The sequence below is a fragment of the Triticum urartu genome, chromosome 3A, assembly GCF_056163025.1.
Source record: "Triticum urartu cultivar PI428250 chromosome 3A, HENAU_Tu73, whole genome shotgun sequence".
Lineage (NCBI taxonomy): Eukaryota > Viridiplantae > Streptophyta > Magnoliopsida > Poales > Poaceae > Triticum > Triticum urartu.
In genome coordinates this window covers 583,176,530-583,189,125 of record NC_141875.1, presented here as the reverse complement: position 1 = coordinate 583,189,125, position 12,596 = coordinate 583,176,530, and the positions used below count along the sequence as shown (strand labels likewise).

At 49.2% G+C, this 12,596-nt stretch overlaps 1 protein-coding gene and 1 long non-coding RNA gene across 2 annotated transcripts; one reads left to right on the top strand and one right to left on the bottom strand.

The window, feature by feature from the left end:
- The first annotated feature begins 17 nt into the window (after window positions 1-17).
- On the top strand, window positions 18-731 carry LOC147980643 (uncharacterized). The gene is made up of 2 exons (XR_015598580.1): window positions 18-369; window positions 458-731. It is a non-coding gene; the product is annotated as an uncharacterized LOC147980643 (long non-coding RNA).
- A 2,690-nt stretch (window positions 732-3,421) lies between these two features.
- Window positions 3,422-6,353, bottom strand: LOC125545221 (ABC transporter G family member 6). Its single transcript, XM_048709112.2, has one exon. It carries the CDS (start codon window positions 6,001-6,003, stop codon window positions 3,733-3,735), a length of 2,271 nt encoding a protein of 756 aa, XP_048565069.1. The 5' UTR covers window positions 6,004-6,353; the 3' UTR covers window positions 3,422-3,732.
- Between the last annotated feature and the right edge of the window lie 6,243 nt (window positions 6,354-12,596).

The following is a 12,596-nucleotide window of genomic DNA, read 5'->3' as shown; positions in this document are numbered from 1 at the left end:
AAAGCGGCAGGGCGGCCCACCCGTCAGTCTCTGCGTCCACAGGTCCATTCCACGCCACACTCGACACGAGCGAGCAGATCGCACTCCCTGCCAGTCGGCCAGTCCGGCGATTCCCACCCGATTCCCAACTCTAGTTGACTCCTGACGGCGGCGCCGGCCAACGACGGCAGCCACGCGCCCACGCCGGGCAGCGGCGGCGGTTTCTGCGGCCAGTCTGTCGCTCCCAGGAGGAGCCAGGTTTCTGCGGCGGCAAGCCTCCCGTAGCGCAGTCCCGCTCCTCCGATTGACGGTTGTCCTGGTCGGCTGCCTCCCCGAAGCCCCCAAAAGATCCATCCACGGCCAGTACCGCTGCCAAACAAGTTTCTTCAGGTAATTTCTCCTCTGACTTTCAACAATTCACAAGCTTTTTTACAAGTCCATGCTACTGATCGCTACTTTGTTCTTGTGATTTACGTAGATGTAATTGTTCTTGTGATGTGGGTGTAGTGATGTGCTGATGCATCTTTTTGTCAAAATCTGTTGAAATGGTACTTTCCTCTATGAACTATGTGAAGAATCAACTAAGGAATAAAATGGGTGACGAATATTTGAAAAATTGCTTGGTCATGTTTGTTGAGTGAGAATTCTTCAAGCAAGTTAAAGACTCAGAAAGGGGACCGTAGAGTTATATTGTAATTTCCCTTGTTGTTTTGTAATCTTTCTTAATTGTTAGAGATGTTGCCATATTTTTTTATCGATATATGGTCATTGACTCATTGATGTTGCTATCTTACCGCACATTTGTTGTCCTGTTATATTGCATTGCAAAAAAAAAAACCAAGAATACCCAGGAGCAAATTCCTAGCTCCGCCACTCCTTACAGGTCATCACTTCTAAAAATGAAACTTGCTCTAGCTGGAATAAACTCAAAAGGTTTTGAAAATCTGCATCAGCCGTCCACCTCAACCCGCTCTATTCGTTATCTAGCAGAAGTAATATGCCGGGAATAGGAAAGAAAGGTCGTGCGTTCTTTATTTTGAGGACTAAGTGTGCAGTGTCTTTTGCGAGCAAGAATAAGTCTCTAGTATTTACTATTTCACTTTTTACTCTCAGTCACCTGACAATCTTAGTTTGTAGATGTCAAGATTTGTCAATTTAACATTGAGATCCAATTAAAGTTAATACTTTTAAAATTGAGAATAAATACTAACAAATATTCATAAGTTGAACAAGTTTTGTCTAACATTTACTGTTGGGGGCACCTCTATGGCTTCCCCTGTCAAAATAACCAGAAGATTATACTGCACCTAAATTTGGGAATGCTCCTCTTATCAATGTACTATTTATCAGTACCGATTAGTTGGCAGTAGGCACAATTGCAGGGCAGAACACAGAGCAAGGAAACGAGCATCATCTTACTTATACAACAACTCATACAGGTTTCTTCAATATGCACATCATTTACCTTTGGCAATCTCTAGCAAAAACATGTAACCTTAAACCCATGTGGGAAACCATGGCAACAAGATGTGCTAAATGCACACTCCCTCCGTTCAGCATTATAAGATTTTGGATATTTCAATATAGACGAAAAGCTCAATGGGGCAAACATCTGTCGTCGTGATACGGCCAAGGAAACCAACTAAGTTTGCTGAATATTCCAATTGGCATGAAACAACTAATTCAGTAACTGATGTCACGTTTCATGGTGGGAGGCTCCAATGTTAAACAACCACACACGTGTTGAAATGATGGCGATTTTAACAATGGAAAGGAGGAGTTTCTGAATTACTAAGTGGAAGATTGCATCATTCCTTCTTGAAAGATTTCAGACAAACCAATAACAGGGCACCGCTCTCCATTCGAAGACGATCCGGCGAGTGGGCGTTCGGGTGTGGGGTCGCTGGCCTGCACCAAGACCGGGCGCACCCCTCGCGTATGCATGCGCGCGCATTATTATACTGCTACGACCAGCACACAACGCGGTACTCACGAGGGAAGCGACTCCCAGGCGCAGGTCTGCGGGAAAAGAACAGTTTTCAAACAGGGAGAAGGCTTCGCCGTGCCCGTCTCAGGGCATGTACAACGCCGGTGCTTAGGCCGAGCGCTAGGATCAAATTCCTGGCCGTTAGGTGTGATTCCCGGCCAAGTTAAGGAAATTAGCTAGCGTCGATGCCAGGAAAGTCCTCGGACGCTCCGGCTTTTTCGTTGTGGGATTAGCCAATCTCTCCGTTCTTTTCTAACTGGCCTAGCGCCTGCTAGCGTTGTAGGAATGGACTCTAATGCGGGCGCTACAAAGAAGAATATTGCCCATCTAAGCGCTGAGCATTGGAGATGCCCTCAGAGGGAAGCGTCTCTCCTCGTCTCGCCGGTTTGGTACGCTGCAGCTCGTCTGCTCACGGCCCGGTCCGGTCCAGTCCAGTGCACCCCCGCCTGCATCGATCGCCTGTCGGTCGCCGGGCGGACAGATCAGCATGTCCTCTGTCGGGAATCTTCTTGCCCGACGACCAGCCACTCGGACGACCATGATCATCATGGTGCTTCCTCTGGAATGGCTCGGTTGCCGCTTTCGTCCGTTCCAAGCCGAAAAACGAGCCGCTACTGGCACATACTCTTACTACATACAAGTGGTAGTAGGAGGTGTTGAGCATTTTTTGTTTCGGTACTGGGTACATTGTCAGAGGGGGAGGCGGCACGGGAAATGTTTCAAGGAAGCTGTATATATATTCTAGAGAAAACTGGTTGAGCTACCAATCAACAATGGTTACGCCCAAGCGAAACCAAACCCCATCCTTGCTGCTTTCTCCGCCACAATACTGTTGTTAAATTCTCCTCTAGAACCAGAGAGATGTCCGATCAGCTGCGCTCGCACAAGCAAAGCAGAGCAGAGACTTTTACGGATGGATGCAGTATCGGAGAAGCGAGTGGGAGAGCACGTAAGCCGGTGCGTACCTTGTCTCGTGGCCATTCATTACGGCCCGCCGATGCAGGTGTGACCCCTTTGGTTATGATAAGTAGACCTAACCATCACCCAACCCAAACCCATGTCTCGATCCCTCCCGCACGCTTCCTATCTAACCCAGTCTCTGTTATACCAACACATGAAAGCTAGCCGTGACATTTTCATGTTAATATGCTAGCATCTGATGTTCGGTTAGGAACATAATAAAGGGATATGGTAACATGAGAACGGCACAGATTTGTGCTCTGTTGTTCGAAAAGGGGTCCTGCTTTATTCGTTTCAGTGTCTATAACAAGGAACGTTCTTCTTTTCTGCACCAGTGAACAACACGGCGCATGCATTATGAGTGAAGTTCCAAACCACATCCCACCAAATAAAGTGAGGCGGGAGAAACGGATAATAAGTGATCGACCACAACACTACAAAACCATGTTGCTTTGCATCAGACTGCGTTTGTTTTTCCTGAGATTTGGACAAGCATTTTGGAACAAAAATAGCAGTAATACTTCATTTCACAGGTCTACAAGGCTACAACACACTATGGAAAAATGAACAAAAAGGGCAGTGGATAGGAAAGCATATGTAATGTATGAACCACTTAATTATTTGACTTGCAAAATCACAAGGAGAAGAAAAGAAAAGGAAAAAAGAAGTCAAAAGCACATCTGTTCAACAATTGCAGAGACCGATAGATGATAATAGTGTGGCATCTGCTTAATCATGTCATCGTCTTCTTCCCTCCTCGGACGGTTCAAATCAAACGTACGCATCCGCGCGCGCTGCACGAATGATCACCTCCTCTTGTTCTTGCTGCCGAGCACGAGGCTGAAGTAGAAGAGGATCCGGAAGAAGAAGCCCCAGGCCGCCGTCACCAGCAGGCACTCCCACTTGCCGAGCTGCGTCACGGCCGCCTGCCGCAGCACGCTCCGCCCCGTGGCCACGCAGGTGTCGGCGCCGATCCCGACCCCGAGCGCCGAGCTGATGGACGCCAGCACCCGCTCCTTCACCGCCTCCGGCAGCGCCCCCAGCGGCGAGTTGTCGAAGATCTGCGTGCCGCGCACGAAGCACTCGCCGCCGCGCGCGAACTCGTTCTGCAGCACCCCCTCGAACGGGTACTTGACCAGCGACAGGTAGTGGAACCACAGCCAGTAGGCCGGGATCCTGTCCCGGTTGATGAAGAAGCCGCTGAAGAGCAGGAAGTAGGCCAGGATGGCCACCACCACCGTGTACCCGATCATCACGTGCGGGATCACGCCGGAGAGGAAGGTCACGAACCCGCTCCCCGCCCAAAAGGACGCCAGGATGGCCAGCGTGTAGAAGGCGAACCCGGACGCGCCGCCGGCCAGCCCCACGGCGAAGAAGGTGGTGAGCGCGAAGGCGAGAGAAAGGACCACCAGCGGCGGGAAGGAGACGATGGCGTTGGAGAGCACGTAGGAGACGTGGCGGTACGCGCCGTAGGCCGTCTCCCGGAGGAACACGTACCGCTCCTGGAGGAACACTGGGAGTGCGTCGGCGCAGGTGTAGAACATGGTGGACATGGCGAAGGCGAAGAAGCCCAGCCGCTCCTGCGCGCCCTTGGGCGACTGGTCCAGCTTGAAGAAGACGGTCGCCAGGATCGCGCCGGTCACCACCACGGCGCCGAGCCGGATGAGGAACAGCTCCGGCATGCGTCGCGTGTTGATCGCCGACCGCTTCGTCAGCACCTTCATCTCCACCCAGAACGGGTTCGCGTACGTGTGCATCGACGCCGCCTCCCCGCTCGACACGTCCGCGCCCGACACCAGCTTCCCGCGCGAGATGCTCGCGCTGATGGCCTCCTTGAGCGACATCGTCGGCGCCCACGCCGCGGCGTCGTCCCTCGCCGCGTGCATGAGCTTCCACGTGCGGTGGAAGTCGGCGAGAGGCTTCGTCCCCGTCGGCGACGCCTCGAGCTCGCGGATGAGGTCGAGCGCAAACTCGGCGCGGTTCTCGTCGTCGGGGACAGGGAACCCGAACTCGGCGAAGTAGGTCGGGAGCGCGGAGGGGGCTCCGCTGAAGACGGTGTGACCACCGGAGAGGAGGATGAGGCGGTCGAGGAGGCCGAGGATGCGCTGGCTGGGCTGGTGAATGGAGGTAATGACAATGCTGCCACTCTCGGCGATGCGGCGGAGCACCTTGACGACCATGAACGCCGACGTGGAGTCGAGGCCGGAGGTGGGCTCGTCGAGGAACAGGAGGATGGGGTCGTGGATGATGTCGGTGCCGATGGAGACCCTGCGGCGCTCGCCTCCGGAGACCCCGCGGTGGCCCTCGTCGCCGATGATGGTGTTGGCGGCCGCGCGGAGGCCGAGCTGGTCGATGAGCGCGTGCACGCGCGCGCGCTTCTTGGCGGCGCAGAGCGAGCGCGGCAGGCGGAAGTCGGCGGCGAAGGAGAGCGTCTCGGTGACGGTGAGCATGGGGAACAGCAGGTCGTCCTGCATGACGTACGCGGACATGGACTTGAGGATGTTGCCCGTGAGCGGCTCGCCGTTGAGCGTGACGGAGCCCTTGAGCGCGTCGCGGGAGATGCGGTTGGCGAGGGCGTCGATGAGCGTGGACTTGCCGGAGCCGCTGGCGCCCATCACGGCGAGGATCTCGCCCTCCTTGGCCTCCCCGGAGACGCCGGCCAGCAGCGCCTTGGTCCGCGGCGCGTGCGCGTCGGGCGCCGCCGTGACGCGGTCGGACCGGCGCTGCACGGGGAGGCAGAGCCCCCCGCCGCCGCCGTCCCCGCCGTGGCGCGCGCGCCGGACGCTGTAGGTCAGGTCGGTGAACGCCAGCCGGAACTGGATGGTCCGGCCCGGCGCCTCGCCACCCGCATTATTGTCACCTACGCCGGCAGGCGCGGACTGCGGCATCGGGAGGGAGAACACGGAGCCGTCGTCGTCGGTGCCCGCCGGGTCGACGGTGGCCGCGCTGACGAGGCTGAGCATCTCGGAGAGGGACGGGTTCCTCCGCCTCCCGGCAGGCGCCGGCGGCGCGAGCGCCGGCTCCGGCGAGGCGAGGAACGGGAGGCGGTCGTGCACGGCCCGCGCCATGGCATGCATGTATGTACGCACTACGCGGCACTCCTGCTGGCTGGCTGGCTGGCTACTGGCGTAAAGGCAAGACACGCAGAGGCGAGCTTAAGTAGGAGGACGAGGGGTCGGGAGGTGGGTTTGAAGAGGCGATGGCGCTTCTCCTCCAAGGCAGCCCGGGCGAGGTGTGGTTAAGACTTTGTCGGGGGAGTCCCTGGGAGCTCGTGTTTTAAAGAACTCGGCGGCACGTGTGGTGGTGGCGCGGTCGGGATGCGGTGGTGTAGGAGATGGGGTGGTGACCAACGCGCGCCATTGCGGAGCAGCGGGGGAGGGGAGGAATCGGGGTGCGAGCGATGGCGGCGGGGGCGCGTTGCGTGCATGGTCTCCCCGGGCCGGGGAGGAGGGGAGAGGGTGGGGTTAGCTGACTGACACGTCTAATTCGTGTGGTGTAGGTTTGGGTGGGTGGTGAGGAAATGTTGACTTTGATACAGGAGAGGAGAGTTAGAAGGACAAACAAACTAGACTTTTTGAACAAGAAAGGTAAACAATTGAGGTTTAGGGAGAGAATGCGAGACGGTGCAATGCGTCTTGACAGGATCTTTTGTGGGTTACTAAACATGGCATGTTGACCAATGCAACCTGGGTGCACATGTACCCGAATTTAAAAAGGTACTACTGTATAAAACATTTTTGTGCTATTTTGTAACAAATATGGTTTTGTGTTACGTGATTGTTAAATCTTAGTCGACTAAGATTTAACCAAGTCTCAACCGATACTATATTCATGTGATCTTACGTGGAGATCCGTGCACATTTTTCTTTTTAGTTTTTTCTTTTTTTCTTTCTTTCTTGCATGTTATGTCACTTGATTTAGACTTGGTTAAGTCTCAGTCGACTGAGACCTAGCCACATCCTTTGTGTTATGTTCATGTGTAAAGTTCCGAGAAGGGATGACTTTCATGGTACTCTGGGAGAAAAATGTCATTTGGTTGCCTTTGTTGCACTGGGTTGATGCACTACCCGACGTTTGGTTGCGCGATGCAGTGTGATCACCCCTTCGTACTAGTGATAACCTTACCACACATGATTAAAAACATCGTTTCTGTCCTATCTAGGAAACAAATGGCAGATCATCCTAACTACTAACAAACAACAGTACAAATTAAAATTCATATGGTTCAACGGGGGAAAGTTCATCGACGTCGAACTCGGTGGAACTCTGTCCCCTTCTTCTTCTTCTTCTTCTTCTTCTTCTTCTTCCATTGCTGCTTTTTCTCATCTACTGTAGTTGCTTCTTCTCCTTCAGATCCTTGTGTGAGCCCTGTTTGCCCTTGTTGACTCAGCCTGCTCCATCCTTTTGTTTTTCCAGGCTTCATTGTCAAAAGCCTCCACACCAAGGTCGGAGCTATCAACATCATCAGCCGTCACATCTCCTCCTCCGTCACAAGCTCATCATATCCCCGTTGTAGGATCTAGTTATGAAGGATGCAACATGCAAAAACAAGCTTAATCTGGGTGGAAACAATGTGGAATGGTTTCTGATCGAGGATCTTAAATCATTCTTCAGAGCTCCAAATACCCTCTCAACCATAACTCTACGGCTAGAGTGTCTCAAATTAAACAATTCATGTGCAACCCTAGGATAGTTCTTGCCAGAGAACTCGTTCACATGGTACCTGGTTTTCCTGAAGGGTTGAAGAACACCAGGCCGACATGCATAGCCAACATCTCCTAGGTAGAAATTGCCATCAGGTCGAGACATGTCGTGAGAAAGAATGTTAGCATCATGGGCTAATCCTTCCCAGCCAGCTAACACATATGTCAATTTTAGATCAAACTCAACAGCAACAAGAACATTCTGACTTGTGTAGTGCTTTCTACCCATGTATGATGCGGCTTGTGACTTCGGCACTCTAGCAGACACATGAGTAACTAATACGTCCATTTTGCGTCATGTTTTCCTACTGTTATTTTAATGTTTTAGAGTTATAATCCACTTTATGATGCAATTTTAATGATTTTTTCTCTTAAATTGCAAGATACATGACAAGAGGGAGATTGTTAGGAGCTGGAATTCTGATCCTGAAAAAGCTACATTAGATATAGCTATTCTCCGGAGCTTCAAATGACCTGAAAATTTACGAATAATTATTTTGGAATATATAAAAAATACTGGAAGAAAGAAGTATCAGAGAAGACCCTCGGTGGGGCCACAAGCCAATGAAGGAAATATGCCCTAGAGGCAATAATAAAGTTTTTATTTTATATTTCCTTATTCATGATAAATGTTTATTATTCATGCTAGAATTGTATTGATTGGAAACCTAAATACATGTGTGAATACATAGACAAACACTATGTCCCTAGTGAGCCTCTACTTGACTAGCTCGTTGATTAAAGATGGTTAAGGTTTTCTGACCATGGACATGAGTTGTCATTTGATAACGGGATCACACCATTAGGAGAATGATGTGATGGACAAGACCCATCTATTAACTTAGCATATTGATCGTTCAGTTTTATTGCTATTGCTTTCTTCATGTCAAATACATATTCCTTCGACTATGAGATTATGCAACTCCCGGATACCGGAGGAATTCCTTGTGTGCTATCAAAAGTCACAACGTAACTGGGTGATTATAAAGATGCTCTACTAGTATCTCTGAAGGTGTTTGTTGATAGATAAAGGGAATTGCGTATGTTGTCATAACAGTTCGACCGATAAAGATCTCCGTAGAATATGTAGGAGCCAATATGAGCATCCAAGTTCCGCTATTGGTTATTGACCGGATAGGTGTCTCGATCATGTCTACATAGTTCTCGAACCTGTAGGGTTCGCACGCTTAACATTCATTGACGATATAGTGTTATATGAGTTATATGATTTGGTGACCGAATGTTGTTTGGAGTCCCGGATGTGATCACGGATGTGACAAGGAGTCTCGAAATGATCGAGAGGTAAAGATTGATATATAGGATGATAGTATTCGGACACCGGAAGCGTTCCAGAGTGTATCGAGTATTTATCAGAGTACTGGAGGGGTTACCGGAACCCCTCGGGGGGAATATATGGGCCATGAGAGGGGAGCACACCAGCCCACAAGGGGTGGCGCCCCCCTCCTATGGCAGGAGGCCGAATCGGGAGAAGGAAAAAGGGGGTCTGCCCCCCTCTTTCCTTTCTCTCTTCCCCCTTCCCTTTCTTCTCCGGTGAAATAAGGAAGGGGCGCCACTTGGGGAAACCCCAAGTAGGATTCATATCCTACTTGGGGCGCACCCTGGCTGCCTCCCCTCTCCCTCCCACCTATATATATGGGGGGCACCCCCAGCACACACCAGACAATTGTCTAGCCGTGTGCGGTGCCCCCTCCACCGTTTACGCCTCCGGTCATATTTTTGTAGTGCTTAGGCGAAGCCCTGCGGAGATCACTTCACCATCATCGTCATCACGTCGTCGTGCTAATGGAACTCATCTACTACCTCGATGTCTTGCTGGATCGAGAAGGCGAGGGACGTCACCGAGCTGAACGTCTGCAGAACTCGGAGGTGTCGTACATTTGGTACTTGATCGGTCGGAGCTAGAAGAAGTTCGACTACATCAACCGCGTTGTCAAACACTTCCGCTTACGGTCCACGAGGGTACATAGACACACTCCCCCCCCCCCGCGTTGCTATGCATTTCCATGGATAGATCATTGCGTGTGCGTAGTATTTTTTTTCCATGCAACGATTCCCAACAGTGGCATCATGAGCCAGGTCTATGATTAGATGATATGCACGAGTAGAACACAAAGAGTTGTGGGCGGTGATAGTCATACTACTTACCACCAACATCTTATTTTGATTCAGCGGTATTGAGGGATGAAGCGGCCTGGACCAACCTTACATGTCCACGCACATGAGACCGGTTCCAGCGACAGACATGCAACTAGTTTTGCATAAAGGTGGCTGGCGGGTGTTTGTTTCTCCTACTTTAGTTGAATCGAATTTGACTGCGGCCGGTCCTTGAAGAAGGTTAAAATAGCAAACTCGATGAAACACCATTGTGGTTTGATGCGTAGGTAAGAACGGTTCTTGCTAGAAGCCCATAGCAGCCACGTAAAACTTGCAACAAAAAAGTAGAGGACGTCTAACTTGTTTTTGCATGTCATGTTGTGATGTGATATGGTCAATACATAATGTGATAAACATTATTGTATGAGATGATCATGTTTTGTAAGATATCTGACAACCGACATGAGCCTTATGGTTGTCTCTTTATTGTATGAAATGCAAACGCCATGTAATTGCTTTACTTTATCACTATGCATTAGCGATAGTTTCAGAAGCAATAGTTGGCGAGACGACCACGACGCTACGATGGAGATTAAGGTGTCGAGCCGGTGACGATGGAGATCATGACGATGCTTTGGAGATGGAGATCAAAAGCACAAGATGATGATGGCCATATCATGTCACATATCTTGTTTTCATGTGATGTTTATCTTTTATGCATCTTATTTTGCTTAGTACAGCAGTAGCATTATAAGATGATCCCTTCACTAAATTTCAAGCTAAAAGTGTTCTCTCTGAGTATGCACCATTGCGACAGTTTGTCGTGTTGAGACACCACGTGAAGATCAGGTGTGATAAACTCTATGTTCACATACAACGGGTGCAAGACAGTTTTGCACATGCGGAATATTCGGGTTAAACTTGACGAGCCTAGCATGTACAGACATTGCCTCGGAACACTGGAGACTGGAAGGTCGAACGTGAATCGTATAGTAGATATGATCAACATAGAGATGTTCACCATTGATGACTACCCCATCTCACGTGATGATCGAACATGCGTTAGTTGATTTGGATCACATATCATTTAGATGACTTGAGAGATGTCTATCTAAGTGGGAGTTTTTAAGTAATTTGATTAATTGAACTTAATTTATTATGAACTTAGTCCTGATAGTATTTGCATATCTATGTTGTAGATCAATGGCCCGTGCTACCGTTTCCTTGAATTTTAATGCATTCCTAGAGAAAACTAAGTTGAAATATGATGCATGGTAGTAACTACACGGATGATACGTCTCTAACGTATATATAATTTTTTGATTGTTCTTGCTATTATATTATCTGTTTTGGATGTTTTATATGCATTAATATGCTATTTTATATGATTTTTGGGACTAACCTATTAACCTAGAGCCCAGTGTCAGTTTCTGTTTTCTTCCTTATTTTAGAGTTTCGCAGAAAAGGAATACCAAACTGTAACATCCCAAATTTTCAATTTGGAATGTTATACATAGATCATTCTTGCATATCATATTTTATTGCATTTCGTCTCGCGATCCTTGAAATCCTAAGCAACTCAAGGACCCTCGGAGAGAGTTGGGGATTTCCCTGGTTTTCAAATTTGATTTTTATCAAACTTTGAAACAAGGATTTTTGGTTTTAATTATTTTTCTCTCCGAAAATATTTCATATTAAAATATATGAGAGGAAATAATATGACTTCTCCAAAATAATTGAAATATTGGATGAAAAATATTAAAATCAAATATTTGTTTTTATTTGGATTTTATTTGCAATTTTGTTTGCACTAGAAAAATTGCACGTTTTCAAAATTGCATTTTAGGGCCAAGAAAATGTTCATCTCGTTCTAAATATTTTATTTAGACGGTGAAAATTTGTTTTGGCATTTTTAGAATTTTATTTTATTTTCTAGGATTTTTTTTTCTGTTCGGCGTAATTGTTTAAAAAAAAAATCTTTGGACGCCGACTGGGCCGAAACCCCAGCCAGGCCGGCCCATCCTCCCCGCGCGCCGTCTCCCTCCTGGAGACCGGCCGCCGCCGCCGCCGCCGCCTCGGACGGAGTCCGAGCCGGACTCCGCCTCCCGCCGCCTTGCCCCCTCCCCAAGTCACCCCCTCTCTTAAATACCCAAGCCCCCTGCCACCACCACCCACCCCGCCACCCTCGCCCCGCCGCCGCTCCCGTGCCTCACCACTGCCGCTGCCAGCCGCCGCCGCTCCCGCATCTCACCGGACCGACGAGGTAGCCGTTCGCCGCCGTTTTTTTAAGAAAACCGATTCGTTTTTTTAAAAACCCTAGTTCGTTTTTTTAGTTCGGTTCACCGGTTTTTTTCCAGTTCTTCTCTTTAGCGGACGTTCGTCCGTACGTTCGTTTTAACGATCGGTTTTCGCTCATTAGTTACAGACAACGAACGCTCGTTCGTTAGCCTGTTCGTCAGCTTTCTTTTATCGGATTTTTCCGCGATTATTTCTGATCGCGATTTCTGATCCGATTTTCGTTCTAGTTTATCTTTTCGCTCGTTTGTCGGAATCAGGCAATTCAAGCGCCTAGATCTTCGTCTCGAGACCCTCTTTCTGGTTAATCAACTTGAACAAGGTTTTGCTACTGTAAAATTTGACCTAGGTCCAGATTAGTAAACGGATCTTGTTTCTTTCGCCGTTTGAGTTTCGTTGCTCCGCTTGATTTGATTCTTTTTGCAAACCAGTGTTCTTAAGTTGAACTTTCTGGTAGACCTTCTTATTTGAGATTTACCCGTGCTTCTTTGCTTGATTTCTTATGTATGCTATTGTTTGTTTGCGATAGAATTCCTGGGGTGCGAAGCGTGTTATTT